This window comes from Myotis lucifugus, unplaced genomic scaffold (genome assembly GCF_000147115.1).
Source record: "Myotis lucifugus unplaced genomic scaffold, Myoluc2.0 scaffold_62, whole genome shotgun sequence".
Taxonomy (NCBI): domain Eukaryota; kingdom Metazoa; phylum Chordata; class Mammalia; order Chiroptera; family Vespertilionidae; genus Myotis; species Myotis lucifugus.
Window position 1 is genome coordinate 6,004,220 of NW_005871110.1, and position 16,062 is coordinate 6,020,281.

At 40.4% G+C, this 16,062-nt stretch overlaps 1 protein-coding gene across 9 annotated transcripts in view; it reads right to left on the bottom strand.

The window, feature by feature from the left end:
* Positions 1-16,062, bottom strand: part of HERC4 (HECT and RLD domain containing E3 ubiquitin protein ligase 4) — a 100,311-nt gene that overhangs the window by 46,848 nt on the left and 37,401 nt on the right. For 8 of the 9 annotated variants that reach the window (XR_002829522.1, XR_002829524.1, XR_002829523.1 and 5 more), the window contains 4 exons: positions 14,133-14,354; positions 13,020-13,111; positions 8,796-8,926; positions 2,376-2,536 (listed from right to left, as the gene is read on the bottom strand). Coding sequence is in view for 6 of the 9 variants with exons in the window: in XM_023754627.1 (XP_023610395.1) it covers positions 2,376-2,536; positions 8,796-8,926; positions 13,020-13,111; positions 14,133-14,354 (606 nt within the window). In the remaining 3 variants the exon portion in view is untranslated. Of the gene's footprint in view, positions 1-2,375; positions 2,537-8,795; positions 8,927-13,019; positions 13,112-14,132; positions 14,355-15,081; positions 15,274-16,062 lie in introns of those variants that run through there. The other variant, XM_023754631.1, reaches the window with a different exon arrangement.

A 16,062-nucleotide genomic window follows, 5' to 3' on the forward strand; every position in this document is an offset into this window, starting at 1 on the left:
CCTGCTCACTCCAGCTCTGTGGCTGCTGCATCTTAGTTGGTTAATTTGCATACCCAGTCCTAATTGGCTGTGGGCGTGGCTTGTGCATAGCAGAGGGACGGTTAATTTGCATGTTTCTTTTTATTATAGGACTAGTGGCCCGATGCATGAAATTCGTACATGAGGGGGTGTCCCTCAGCCCGGCCTGCACCCTCTCCAATCTGGGATCCCTTGGGGGATCAGGCCTGAACTAATCTAGTTCAGACATTCCTCTCGCAACCTGGGTCTGCTGCTCCTAACCACTCACCTGCCTGCCTGCCTGCACACCCCTAACCACTCTTCTGCCAGTCTGATTGCCCCCAACTGCCCCCCCCAGCTGGCCAGCTCGCCCCTCACTACCCACCCCTGCCGGCCTGATTGGCCCTAACTGCCTCTGGCTCGGCCCCGCCACCATCCAGAAGGTCTCCAGGTCTAATTAGCATATTATCCTTTTATTAGTATAGAGGCCCAGTGCACAAAATTTATGCATGGGAGGGGGAGTCCCCCCTCAGCCCAGCCTGCACCCTCTCCAATCCAGGACCCCTCGGGCCTAAACCAGCAGTGGGACATCCCTCTCACAATCTGGGACTGCTGGCTCCTAACTGCTCACCTGCCTGCTTGATCACGCCTAACTGTCTCTGCCTGCTGGCCTGGTTGCCCCTAACCGCACCCCCTGCTAGCCAGGTCGCCCCCAACTGCCCCCCTCCACTAGCCTGGTCAACCCCAACTGTCCCCCTGCTGTCCTGGTCATTCCTTACTGCCCACCCCCGCCAGCCTGGTTGCCCCCAACTGCACCCCCCCTCTGCTGGCCTGGTCGCCCCACGCAGCCTTCTGTTCAGTCATTTGGTCGTCCCTCACTAACCACCCTGCCAGACTGGTCACCTCACACACCATGCTTTTCAGTCGTTTGGTCGCCCCTCACTAACCCCACTGCTGACCTTGTTGCCCCACACAGCCTGCTATTTGGTTGTTACTGTTACTGTGACGGCATCCCAGACAATTTGCATGTTCCTCTATTATTTGTATAGACTAGAGGCCCAGTGCATGAATTCATGCACGGGTGGGGTCCCTTGGCCTGGCTGGCGATTGGGGCAGATCAAGGCCAATTGGGGCTGGCCGGTCAAGGGGAGGGACCATAGGAGGTTGGCCAGCCCCGGACAGTTGGCTGTGGGAGCTCACTGACCACAAAGGGACAGTTCCTACATTGGGCATCTGCCCCCTGGTGGTCAGTGCGCATCATAGCTAAAGTCCAGTCATCTGGTCACTTAGGTTTTTATAAATATAGATTCCAAAAAAATAAAAAATGTTAACAATTTTAAAGTCTCATATATACCCAAAAGAATTGAAAGCAGGGTCTCAAAGAGATATTTGTATACCCATGTTTATGGCAGCATTATTCACAATAGTCAAAAGGTGGAAACAATCCTATGGGAACTTGTGCCCATCAACAGACAAGTGGATAAAATGTGGTATAGACATGTAATAAGTATTATGCAACTTTAAAAAGGAAGAATATTCTGACATGTGCTGCCACATGGACAAACCTTAAGGAGATTATGCTAAACTTATTTTTTATTTTATTTTATTTTTTTTAATATATTCTATTGATTTTTCACAGAGAAGAAGGGAGAGGGACAGAGAGTTAGAAACATCGATGAGAGAGATTGATCAGCTGCCTCCTGCATGCCCCCCACTGGGGATGTGCCCACAACCAGGGCACATGCCCTTGACCGGAATCGAACCCAGGACCCTTGAGTCGCAGGCTGACGCTCTATCCACTGAGCCATGCCGGTTCAGCTATGCAAAATTTATTAAATAAGCCAGTCACAAAAGGACAAATACTACATGGTTACACTCATCCGAGGTACCAAGATCAAGTCAAATTCTTATAGACAGAATGCTGAATATAGGTGATGCCAAGCTGGTGGGAGGAGTAAATGGGGAGAGTGTTTAATGAATGAGTTTTAGTTTTGAAAGATGAAAAGAGTTCGAGAATGGCTGCATAACCATGTGAATATACTTAAAAATACACTAAAAAATGATTATGTTATATAAATTTTATGTTATGTGTATTTTACAACTAAAAATAAAAAACAAAAGTATTCCTTTCCACTTGTATCTAGCCACCAGCTAGTTCCCATACGTCCAAGTCTCTGAAATGACTTATTACTTTATTTATCCCAAGTTCCCCTATGCATATACGCAAATATAAACAAACTAAGCAACCATATAGACTGTTTAGTGTCTGATTTTCACTAAACAATGTACCTTGAATTCTTTTCATTTAAAACAGAAAACTTTATGATTTAAGAGCAACATTTTAACAATTACTCTAATGTGTGTAAAACAGAACTTACCAACATCTGGTAGACACTGCCCATTATATGGGCACCAATTTCCTTTCACAGTAAAAGGACTTTTCCTGTTGCTTGTTGAACCAGTTCCTAGCTGGCCATTCCCACCAAGTCCAAAGGAATAAATTCGTCCTGATGAAGGAACAAAAGCAGAAGTGTGCTGCCTAGAGTAAAAGATAGAAAACCTCAGACTTAATGTTACCTTCTAAACAATTTACATTTAGAAAAGCACAGCAAAGATTAAGGATATTTTTCTTCAAAAATAAATTAATAAAACCATTACAGTTCTAACATATTCTGTAAGGTATTTATTAATAGCCTCTTCTACACTAATTAATTTTGTACCACACAGGTAGGCTGCATAAGCATATAACAGATCCTCAAAAGAGAAAGCAGAAAAAATAAAAATAAAAAAAGAGAAAGCAAAAATTGACAGACCTAAAAGCAGAACTTGAAACTAGTCAAATAGTGTAGGGCACTGTACCATTCCCGTTTCAGTAACTAATTTTAAAAGTGAGCAGATAAAAACAAACACATGGAAGATCTGAACAATGTTAACAAACACTTCACATAATGGGCATACAGGGTAGGGCAAAAGTAGGTTTACAGTTTTGAGTATACAAGAGTTTTCTTGTATTATTTATTAACTAGAGGCCCAGTGCACAAAATTCGTGCGGGGGGGGGGGGGGGTTCCCTTCAGCCTGGCCTGCACCCTCTCCAATCCAGGACCACTCAGGTGATGTCTGACTGCCGGGATTGGGTCTAAACTAGCAGTAGGACATCCCTTTCCCAATCCGGGACCGCTGGCTCCTAAGTGCTCACCTGCCTGCCTTCCTGATCGCCCCTAACCACTCTGTCTGCTCCCTTGCTTGCCCCTAACTGCCCTTCCCTGCTGGCCTGGTTGCTCCTAACTGCCTCTGCCTCGGCCCCCGCCACTGTGGCTTTGTCTGGAAGGACATCTGGTCTAATTAGCATATTACCCTTTTATTAATATATACTAGGGGCCCGGTGCACAAAGATTTGTGCACAGGGGGGGAGGGGGGGGTTCCTCAGCCCAACCTGCACCCTCTCCAATCTGGGAACACTCAGGGGAGCCCTCTCAAATCCGGGAGTTTCTGTTTGACTTTGCAATCATATGAGCGAATTGTCTGAGACCCCCAACCCAGTTTGGTTTGTTGCTCACAGAATAGAGGCTTTTTTTTTTTTCTTTGCTTCATTGGTGGAGATTTCCTGGAAGTTTTAGGATAACTTCCCTTTAATTTTTCTTAGACACTCTGATTTTACTTATGTCTCTCACCTTTGCTTTCCCTCCATCCCCCACTGCAATAGTAACTTGCTCCAGGCTCACTTTGCTCTAGTGTCTAGGAGATCTGTCTGCCACCAGAACTATGATTCCCAGCATTCCTGGTGCTCCCCACACTGGGAGCGACTGAGGGAGCCATGGCCCCCCACACCTCCGGCTGTCCTGCTCTGCTCACCGCCAGGCGACTGAGGGAGCCACGTCCCCCCAAGGGAGCGACCGAGGGAGTCACATCCCCCCAAGCTGACAGCTCTCCCGCTTCTGCTCTCTCCCCAGTGCCTGTGTATGCAAATTAACCTACCGTCTTTGTTGGGTTAATTTGCATATTCACCCAGATTGGCTGGTGAGTGAAGCGAAGGGACGGTCAATTTACATGTTTCTCTTTTATTACATAGTACTAGTAGCCCGGTGCACGAAATTCGTGCACTGGGGTGGGGGGTGGGGGGAAGGGGCCCCTCAGTCTGGCCTTCACCCTCTCCAATCTGAAACCCCTCAGGGAATGTCCAACTACCTGTTTGTGCCCACACTTTTAACAGATTACAGCTCCATTGTTGTTTCTTTCTTATGCTTAAAACCATTGGAATTAGTAGGTATTCAAAGTGTGTATACATTTTGGGGGGACACCCTGTATATCTCTAGTCAGCGGTGAAAGAAACCAACAGTAGATTTGGAACCCCCAGACAGGGAACCTCGCTCACTCCCCACGTCTCCCCACTTCACTTTCCACCTTTGTGGGCAGCAGGAGAATCAACGTTTTCTCTCATTAATTCGGAAAAACATGTCCTGTCACCCGCTGCCCGGCAGGAGTGCGCTAGGCCCCAAGCAAGCGAGGCTTAGTCAGGGCAGCCTTCACTCATGGGTGCTGGCACCCAAAGTGCACATGCCTCCTCTACAGTCACCCCGACTATCCCACTGTTTCACTGAGAGGACGGAATTCCTCTCCGCCTCTGGGTTCTTGATCTTGAACGCTGACCAAAGGCACCTGAGAGAGGGCCGCCCACGCCCACCAGGTGTGCCTGTCTGCACCTGCTCCTGCCTCAGCACCTGCATTAACCCCCCAGAGGTGATCTCGTAGCTGCACTGGCCTCCGTGGGAACAGGGCATCACCACTTTGCCCTCTCACTGTCATCTCATAGGCACCCACCCTCAGCACCCAGAACACCCAGACACTCTCCAAAGGACGTGAGCACATCAGAGGGGATGTGTGCACATCCTGTGGGGGTGTTAGGCATGCTGGGTTGATGGAAGTGGGGTGGAGAGGCGGGGGGAACTTGTGCATGCCTTGGTTTGCAACTGTTGCAGGCGTGGGAGGGTGACAGTGTGCTGGGGGATGTTCACACGCCAGGGAGCGATGTGCACACCGGAGGCCTCTGGCTTTGCAGATCCGCAAACCCCCGTGGTGCGGCCAGGAAGACGTCAGTCTGGCCCGCCACGGTGGCTGTCCCTGCGATCCTGCACCTTCTGGGCCAGGAGGCGGATCTTGCGCAGCCACTCCTGGGTGCTGATGGCCTGCAGGCGCTACTTCAGCGGAGCCTGTAGGCACGCTCACAGCTGTCACCACTGCCATGTGGGGAGTACAGGCCGCCCTCCGGCGGCCTGCCTCCCATGTTCAGAGGCTCTCTGCGCTGCTCACCTCCCCAGAGTGACTGGGGCTGGGCGGAAGCCAGGCATTCTGCCCTACCCAACCCTGGCCGATCCGCCCCTGTTCGAGCTGCCGCCCCGTCGGGAAGGGTCACGGATCCGGGTCCCGGGACCGCGGACAGCCTCAAGCACTGCCCCCTGCCCGGCAGGGTCACAGATCCAGGTCCCGGACCGCAGACAGCCTTGCCCACTGCTGCCCGCCTTCAGTATGCAAATTAGCCGCCATCTTGTTGCTTCAGGGTGGGGGTCCCGCTTGGCTGCCTGGCCAGCCTGTATGAGGGGCTGAGGGCTGTTTTCAGGGTGGCGGGCGACTGAAGCTCCCAACCTCTCCTTTTTTTCTTTTTTTTAATTCTGGGATTTATTTACCTTTTATGGCTATCACTGGAGCTGAGAGCCGGCTTTAGCTCTGAGGCCCGGCTGCAGCTCTGAGAAATCTGCGTTTGTTCTATAATTAAAACAATGTTGCGGTCCTGCTGGCTGAAGCTCGGCTGGCTGACAGCAGGTTTCTGGGTTTTGTTTAACTTCTATATTTGCAACATTGTTTCTTAGACTGCATCTCAGAGGCCGGCAGCGGCAGGCGGGGAACCTTGGCTACCTCCTTCACTGGAGCAAGCAAGCCTCCTGTTCGCTTCAGCTGCCTGGCTGCCGGCCGCCATCTTTGTTGGCAGTTAATTTGCATATCGCCCTGATTAGCCAATGGGAAGCGTGTCGGAGGTACGGTTAATTACCATGTTTGTCTATTATTAGATAAGATTGTATTATTTCCCATACAAACAACTGTAAACTTATTTTTGCTCCACCCTGTATATAGAATACTGCATGCCACATTGAATGTACCAAAGACTGAAATGTATACAAAATGAAAAACACAAAACATGGATCATGAAGTCCAAAAGAGGATACTTTGAAAAAAATTAATAAATTGGCAACACTTAAAAATTCTATGATAATACTGTTAGGTAGATTAAAACAATAATCCCACTTTTTTATTACCCTGTAGTGTTGAACATGCACATTGTTGTCATGGTGGATGAGCACCATGTTTCTCCCCTACCTTAACTTTACGTTTGGCTATGTAATTTCTTTTTGGTCAATAAAATTTAGTAAACGTGATGCAAGCAGAAGTTTGAGATGTACATGTACAAGTGCCACCACCAAGATAATAAAATACAAGTAATAGTGTTTAATAAGAGTAACATTAAAAACTTAATATTGCCCTGGCTGGGTGGCTCAGTTGGTTGGAGCATTGTCCCATACACCAAAAGGCTGAGGGTTTAATTCCCAGTCAGGGTACATACCTAGGTTGTGGGTTTGATCACTAGTTGGGGCTCATACAGGAGGCAACCAATTAATGTTTCTCTCTCTCTCTGATTCTCTAAATCAGAAAGGAATAAGTAAAATTATCTCTGTATAGTAGTGACTCAGTTGGCTGGGCACCATGTCATGCACCAAAAGGTTGCCAGTTTGATCCCCAGTGGAGGGCATGCAGGAGGCAGCCATGGACATTTCGTTCTCACACTGATTATTTCTCTAGAACTCTCTCTGCCCCTTCCTCTCTCTTAAAAAAAAAAATTAGTAAAAAAACTATATAAATAAATGAAAAGACATCCCATATTCATGCATTGGAAAACTTAATATTGTTAAGATTTCAGTATTTCCCAAAGTGGTCTACAGATTCAATGCAATCCCTATAAATCATGAAAAAGCAAATTAAAGTCATGATTAATACAACATATCCAAGAATTTAAAATTTTAAAAAGTCTGACAATACCAAATGGTGACAAATATACTGTCAGGAATTCTCATACAATACTAATGGGAATGTAAAATGGTATAACCACTTTGGTAAATAGAGTGACATTAACTCGCAAAATTCAAGTTAAGTATTCTCTACAACCGAGCAATTCTATTCTAGGTATTTACTATAGAAATACAAAGGTTTATGTATATCATATAATAAATGTTCAAAGCAACATTATTTGTAATTACCAATAACTGGAAACACCCAAATGCCCATTAATAATAGAATAAGTACATAATTATATATGTTTATAATTAAATGAAACACAGCAATGAGACCTAATGAGGAGGAGCCACAGCTACACACATATGGATAATCATGTAAGATGTTAAAAAAAAGTTCACCGAAGGTTACCTACAATGTGATTCCATGAATCTGATGCTAACAGTTGGCAAAATTAAGCTATATTGCATAAGGATACACACAAGGTGGAAAAAATTTAAGCTAAATGGTCAAATTGAGTTAACTCGTCAAAGTACATTTACCCTCTTAGGGTCTATCTACTATAAAACATCAAAGGTAAATATTGATTTTGAAGCTCTTTCATATATTCACTCCCAACAACTGGGAATCAGGAGATCTGTATTCTAATTCAATTTTCACCACTAACTAATCTTATGCATTAAATAATTAATTGGTCAATTCCCTCATTCTTTAAAAAAAAAGGTGAAAACAAAAAAGATGGAACTACAGTTTCCCTTCAAAATTATTGTTATAGACAATAAATACAGTATCTACACTAATAAAAGAGAAAGATGCAAATTGACCATACCTTCATGATACCCACCAGCCAATCAGGAGTGAGTATGCAAATCAACCCAACAAAGATGGCAGGTTAATTTGCATGCACAGGCGCGGCTGGGGGTGGGGCGGGATGACGCAGGCCTTCTGCACCATCCCAGCCGCTCCAGGCCTTTGGGCAGCGTGGGAAGGTGGAAAGGCGGCTCCAGCCGGAGCAAAGGCAGTGCCAGCAGACAGGAGAAGGAAGGCCCATTCTTGCACGAATCTTCGTGCATCGGGCTTCTAGTTACATATATATTATTAATATCTTGCCTCAGATAAAGAAAGGTGAAATAATCAGTATAAAAGATGTTTTTCCTGTTACTATGACTCAACAGCAAATTAGGCATTTAGGGGAGAATATTTTTTAACCTTAGCCTACTAGATTCCTGAACAACTCATTTAGAAAAATCCTACTTTCAGCTGGAACTGCCACCTTCCATTAATTTGCAAAAATGACCAACATAAAGGGAAAGAGGAGAGGCATCCCAATATGTTCTCTAGGCCTTTTAGAAAATGTGAAGTTGTTCCTTGTACACCCAAATTTATCAAAAAAAAAAAAAAGGTGATTGTAGACATCTAGGGAAGGGGCATTGCTCTAATAAGTACTCTTAAGAACTGAGACAGCTACCTAAAACATGTGAAGGAAAACCAACCAAAATAAAAGTATGCCACAGGAAAAGGTTTTGGGGGTTCAACTGAAACGCCAGCCTGCTCACTCATAAAGATTCACACTTTATAAGAACCAATGGAAAGAAACGTGACCAGCTGGAACCTATACCCTATGAATTTCATGGCATAAGAGGTGTCAAAAAAATAAAAGACCTCTGAACTGTTAAAAAACTTACTAAATAACTGTATAATGTTAGAGATACCAAAATACTCTTATATAATAGCTTACCTTCCACAAGCAATCTGAGTGACAATGCTTCCCATAAGTTCAAAAACTTTCCTTGGGTTTATTTCATGACTAGTAGAATTATGACCCAACTGACCATACCCTCCAGCTCCGAAAGTAAACACTCCACCTTCCTAAAAAAGACAAAACCCTTTATCATTAGAAGGTCTGATAAAAGTAAATCATCTTCAGGAAAATAAACTAATCTTAACTATGGAGTCAAATTTTTTTTTTAAAGCATTTTTTTTAATATATATTTTATTGATTTTTTACAGAGAGGAAGGGAGAGAGATAGAGAGTTAGAAACATCGATGAGAGAGAAACATCAATCAGCTGCCTCCTGCACATCTCCTACCGGGGATGTGCCCGCAACCCAGGTACATGCCCTTGACCGGAATCGAACCTGGGACCTTTCAGTCCGCAGGCCGACGCTCTATCCACTGAGCCAAACAGGTTTCGGCTGGAGTCAAATTTTTACTTTTATTATCTTCACAATTTAACAGATACCTGACTTTTTAAGGTAAAATATCTTAAAATGAACAGAGTTCCAGATCCATGGCTATATATTTTCACATAGTTTTAAAGTATTGAATTGTGTTCTTGATATTACATTTAAGTGAAGTCATCTCTGAAGAGATACTAATAGCTACTTTAGCAATGCCTTTCACTGTCATTATATTCTTGTTGAATTCCAAGTACACACCTATAAAATTTCACAAAACCATTAAAATGGTATCATCCTGTTTTCAAACAAGTTATACTTTTAACACAGAGTATATATAACCAGAGTGCACAAATATTGCTATTTCTAGCACACAATATAAATTATCCTTAAAAATTTTATTAAAAAGGGGTGGGTGGAGGTGGAAGAGGATATAGGAGGGATAAATGATGAAAATTATAAAATTTATAACTGGATTAGAGGTTACATACATAAAGTGATCTGTGATGGCAGCTTAACAAGCACAACAAGCACAATTAATATTTTTCAATTGTTTTTCTTCATGTTGTAGCTATATATATATATATATATATATATATATATAAATTTATAATTTATCCTTTTTAACATTTAATAACCTAAGTATTGCCCTGACTAGTTGCTCAGTGGTTAGAGCGTAGCCCACAGACTGAAGGGTCCATGGTTCAATTCCTGGTCAAGGACATGTACCTCGCAGTTTCGGGTTTAATCCCCAGCCCCAAATGTGTGGAGGCAACCAAATGATGTGTCTCTTGCCTGTGGATATTTCTCTTTCTCTCCCCCACCTCCTCCCTCCTTCCCACTCTGAAAAATCAATGGAAAAAATGTCCTCGGGTGAAGATAAAAATAAATAAATAAATTAATTAATTAATTAAAAACAATCTAAGTGTTTATACATGTTGTTATATAAGAAAATTGATTTTTCTTTTTAAAACTTTTTGTCATGGAAAAATCTCAAATACACAAAATTAAAGACAAAAATAAACATGAAACGATATATAACCATCACTGCTTCAACAACTGGCAAAAGTTAGATACTTCTTTTTCTCAGATGCCCATTCCACAGTACTTTTGTAGAGCGCTTTAAAGCAAATTATGGGCCCTAGCCGGTCTGGCTCAATGGATAGAGCGCTGGCCTGTGGACCAAAGGGTCCTGGGTTCAATTCCAGTCAAGGGCACATACCTTGGCTGCAGGCTTCTCCCCGGCCTGGGCCCTGGTCAGGGCTCGTGCAGGAGGTAACCAATCGATGTGTTTCTCTCACATTGATGTTTCTCTCTCTTTCCCTCTCTCTGAAAATCAATGGAAAAATATATCCTCAGGTGAGGATTAACAATAAAATAAAATAAAGCAAATTATGGGCCCAACCAGCATGGCTCAGTGGTTCAGCATCAACCTAAGAATCAGGAGGTCACGGTTCGATTCCCGGTCAGGGTACATGCCTAGGTTGTGGGCTCAATCCCCAATGTGAGGTGTGCAGAAGGTAGCTAATCAATAATTCTCTGTCATTATTGATGTTTCTATCTCTTTCTCCCTCTCTGAAATCAATAGAAATATATTTAAAGCAAAGTATGGTCAACAAACATTTCACCTATAAATGTTTATGTATCTTCACTGGCTTAAACCTCTAACAGGTAAAAATACATATTACAATATTATTATCACATAAAGTTAATATTAATTTACTTTTCTGGATAGAAATAGTGTTAATTTTTATTTATAATTTTGGTAACTGATATTTTCCCAGTTTTATTCAGATATGACTTAATTTCCAAAAAAATATGAAGTATATAATGGGGTTTGACATCTATAAACATTGTGAAATGACTAATTAACAAATACATCACCACACATACTTCTGTGTGTATGAATGCTTCAGATCTATTCTTAGCAAATTTCAATTATATAACATAGTATTATTAACTAGAGTCACCATGTTGTACACTGGATCCTCAGAACTTACTCATCTTGTAACTGAAAGTTTGTATCCTTTGTTCAACATTTCCCCCAATCTCCTGGCAAACACCATTCTACTGTTTCTCTTAATTTAAATTATTTTAAGATTCCACTTATAAATACATTGATGTAATGAACATGGGAGTGCAGTTATCTCTTTGAGATCCTGTTTTCATTTTCTTCAGATATAATTCCAGAAGTGGAATTGCTTGCTCATCCAGTTCTATTTGTAATTTTTTGAGGAACCTACATACTGTTTTCCATAATGGCTATGTAATTCACCTTCCAACCAACAATATACAAGGGTTCTCCTTTCTTTACATCCTCCCCAATCCTTGCCCTTTGTGGGGATTTTTGATTATAGCCATCCTAAAAAATGTGAGGTGATAGCTCATTGTGATTTTAATTTACATCCCCCTGATGACTGTGATGTTAACACTGAGCACCTTTGCCTGTACCTATTGGCCATTTGTGTTCTTCTTTGGGAATATGTCTATTCAGGTCGTTCTCCATTTTTAAATTAGATTATTTTAAGCTATTGAGTTTTATGTGTTCCTTATATACTAGTATATTTAATATTAATCATCAGATTTACAAATATTTTCCCCCATTTCATAGGTTGCCTTTTCATTTCCTTTGCAGCGAAGGTTTTTTTTGGTTGATGTAGTCCCATTTGTTTTTATTTTTGCTTTTGATGCCTGCACTTTCGGTGTCGTACCAAGACTAATGTGTGAGAGATTCCCCCCATGTTTTCTTCCAGGAGTTTTTCAGTTTTAGGCCTCACATTTAAGTCCTTCTATTTTGAAATTCTATGAGTGGCGCAAGACAGGGATCCAATTTTGTCTCTTACATGTAGATATCGTTTTGCAAACACCATTTATTAAAGACTATCTTTTGCCACTGTGTTCTTGGAGCCTTGTCAATGATTAGTTGACCATATATGTGTGGGTTTATTGCTGGGCTATTCTTTTTGATTGGTCTATGTGTCTGTTTTTATGTCCGTACAGTTGTTTTAATTACTACTTTTATATAATTTGAAACTAGGAAATGTGATATCTCTAGCCTTTTCTTCATCAAGATTGTTTTGATTATTCTGGCTCATTAGTGATTCCATACAAAGTCTTAAATTATTTGTTCTGTTTCTGCAAAAAAATGCCACAGGATTTATGATAGGGATTGCACTGAATCTGTAGATCACTTTGAGTAGGGTAGATATTAAGAATATTACTTCTTCCAATCCAAGAACATGGGATATCTTTCCATTTATTTGTATCTTCTTCAATTTCTTTCATTGATGTCTTATGTAGTTTTCAGTGTACAAGTCTTTCACCTCGGTTAAATTTGTTCCTAAGTATTTTATTGTTTTTTCATGCTATTTTGAATGATATTGCTTTCTTACTTGTTATATTTATAAGCCAGAAGGGAGCTAAATTAAAGTTAGGCAGAACTATGCATGAGTGGGATAGATATACACAGCATGGCAAGCCTGACAAACTTAAAAGGAATTCTTTTATTCAAAATATTATTTAAGCAGTATTTCACACAAAGCTGAATAACTGAACAATATATATTATCATCATTTAACAGATAATAATTCACATTTCATAACATAGGACACGTTTGGAAATTAAGGTAAACTGTTTTTGAGAATAATAATCTAGGTCCTTTTCCAAGATAAATTTTTTTTAGATATTGATAACACTCATTTTAATGTACATATTAGGAAAACATTTACTAATTATGAAATAACTTTTATGAGTAATAATAAAGAAGTTTTATAGGAGTACAATACCTTGGTTAGTGCAGCAGTATGATCTTCTCCACAACAAATATAAACTATTTTCTGAGTTCTTAGTGACTTTAGTAAATTAGGAACATACCTATCTGAAAATTCCAACAAGAGACATTAACAATATTTAATTAAAACTCTTCTACAGTGTTTCCTCTATAGCTTCCCAAGCTCAGTGGACAGTGATGACTAAATAATTTCAACCACGATTCAATGATTTTTGCAATACAAACCTACTAAGTTGGGTCCCCAGACCTTTCTATTCTACTGTGATGAAGCAGGGATTTAAAAAGAGTAATTTAAGTGAACTGCTTAAACACAAATCAGCAACCAAGGAATTAGAAAGCTATCTGACTGCTTCTAATCCATACACATACTTTATATTCACCTTCTGGTAATTAAACTCATAGGATATTTGAAAATTATACTTTCTGCTATTTTCAAGAGGAAGAGATATAATGCCCTACCCTATTTTTCTTATGCAGAAAAAAAATTTTTTTAATTATTTTTGAGAGTATTATTTGGTTATCATTACCAGTTACTACTAGACCAACAACTCACTTTTGTTATTACAATTATGTTGAACTTTATGAACTCAGTTTCTGTATTTCAAGTACTGGCATTTGACCTAATGTAGTTAAGAAAAATCAATTCCAAGATACCAATTTGTTCCAAGTAGTTATAATTTTTGTAATTCAAAACGTTTATTTTCAAGACTCTAGCATTAATGTTAAAAGTGAAGCACAAACTAAAGATTAATCCAGATTATTTTACTAATGCCTTGAAAATTTCAAAGATTAATGCTTTGTTACTTTTCAAAATAATTGTATTGCTTCTTTTCACCAATGTTGGCCTATAATGTGGCTACCAATTTGAAGTAATTTTTTTCAATTCTCTTTTAATGAACATCCAACAGCAAAGAATTTTTGTGCAGTTATAATTTCTATAGTTTATTTTATGATAAAATGTTATTTTTTTGGCCTCCCACCATCCCCCAAATTATCATCAAATGAAATTTTAAAATTTCAGTACATTTCTCTTTGACACTAAGAATCATTGATCCATTTCAAAAGATCATCTCTTCTTAAAAGCACATTTATAGTAATGAGAACCTACCATTTTCATCATTAAGACCTAATTGACCAAATTTGTTGCGTCCCCATCCAAAGATAGCTCCAGAAAGGGTGAGTACAAAACTATGGGCTCCTCCTGCTGCAACTTGCATGAAAGGGATTCCAATCAAAGACTTAATCAGTTGTGGTGAAGCTTGCTTTTTACAGTCAGTGCCTAAACCCAATTGGCCATATTTATTCTGTCCCCAAGAGAAAACTTCACTTGCTGTAAAACAAAAATCATAAAATTAACGATTTCTCTCACACACAGTTTCATTTGAAGATCATCAGTTATTTTGAGATATTCTTCCTCTTATCAGATGGAAACACATATTCCTCTTAAGTTTATTTCTTCTATGGAAACATAATATTACCTAGAAGAACATTCTATATTTAGTATACTTTAAGTTGACTGACTTTAGTGATGAATGGTAAGTCAAGTAACTTTATTCTCCTCAGGAAAGGACCATCTCTTTTTAATATTCCTCAGGTTTTACTTTTATTCTATGATTTCTCCCAAGAGGCACTCATCCAAGCTCAAGGTTTCAGCGATCAATAATATGCTAGTAGCATTCGTCAAATAGATCCACTCCCCACCATCTCAACTGGTTCCTATAATAGTTCGGTCTGCTTGTCACTTTTGTCCCCACACTGCCACCCTCTTTTGCAACTTTAAACATATTTTTTATTTATTTTTATTAAATAAATGAAACTAATACATTAAACTAATAACTGACTCACTAACAACTGATTTTTAAAAATTCATACTATAAAATAGTACGCGCTTAAAGTAAGTCTCCCTCTAAAATTAGACCTTTGGTTGCTCTCCCAAGAGATAACTACTCTTTAGCAATTACTGATAAGTACTTCTAGAAATAATCTATGCACATACTAGCAGGCATTTGTACATATTCATAGAAATATAAAAATGCAGATTTGATACTGTTGCTCACCTGAAAAATGCCGATTTTTCGCACTTGCTGTTCCTTTCGCCTAAATTTCCCCTTCATCTTTGTCTAATTCATTTCCACTCTCCCCCAGCGGGAAGCTCTCTCTGATCTCTCAGATTAAGTTCAGTCCCTCACAGTGGTTCTCAACCTTCTGGCCCTTTAAATACAGTCCCTCATGTTGTGACCCAACCATAACATTATTTTCGTTGCTACTTCATAACTGTAATGTTGCTACTGTTATGAATCATCATGTAAATATCTGATATGCAGGATGGTCTTGGGCGACCCCTGTGAAAGGGTCATTCGACCGCCAAAGGGGTCGCGATCCACAGGTTGAGAACCACTGCTCTATTACATGTTCTAAATATCCTAAAGATTTTTTCTTTACAGTCTTTTTTCATAGTATGTAATCACAGTGTTATTTGTGTGACTGTATCCTAAGGGCTAAAAGTGTACTGCTTATCACTGAATGTTGCACACTCTAGCAGCGGTTCTCAACCTGTGGGTCGCGAACAATGAAAATACAGCCTGCATATCAGATATTTACATTACGATTCATAACAGTAGCAAAATTACAGTTATGAAGTAGCAACAAAAATAATTTTATGGTTGGGGGTCACCACAACATGAGGAACTGTATTAAAGGGTCGCGGCATTAGGAAGGTTGAGAACCACTGCTAGAGTGTCTAGTTCATACTAAGTGGTCAAAAGGAAAGACAGAAAGAAAATGAGAGAAAGATTCACTCAGTAAATAAGACATTGTACTAAGATTAAACCTGAACAAGGCAAAAGATTACCTACCTATGAGTCAAAATAGAAAACTGCCCTCAACAGTAAAACCTCTGGGTTTAAATTTATTATGGATCTACCTACCAAAATATTAAAAGAGAAGTTGACAAAGTAACAATAAAGAATATAGGGATGCCAGTTTCCCAACTACTTATAAAAGTCTAAATTCCTTACTATGGGATTTAAGGCCCTTTG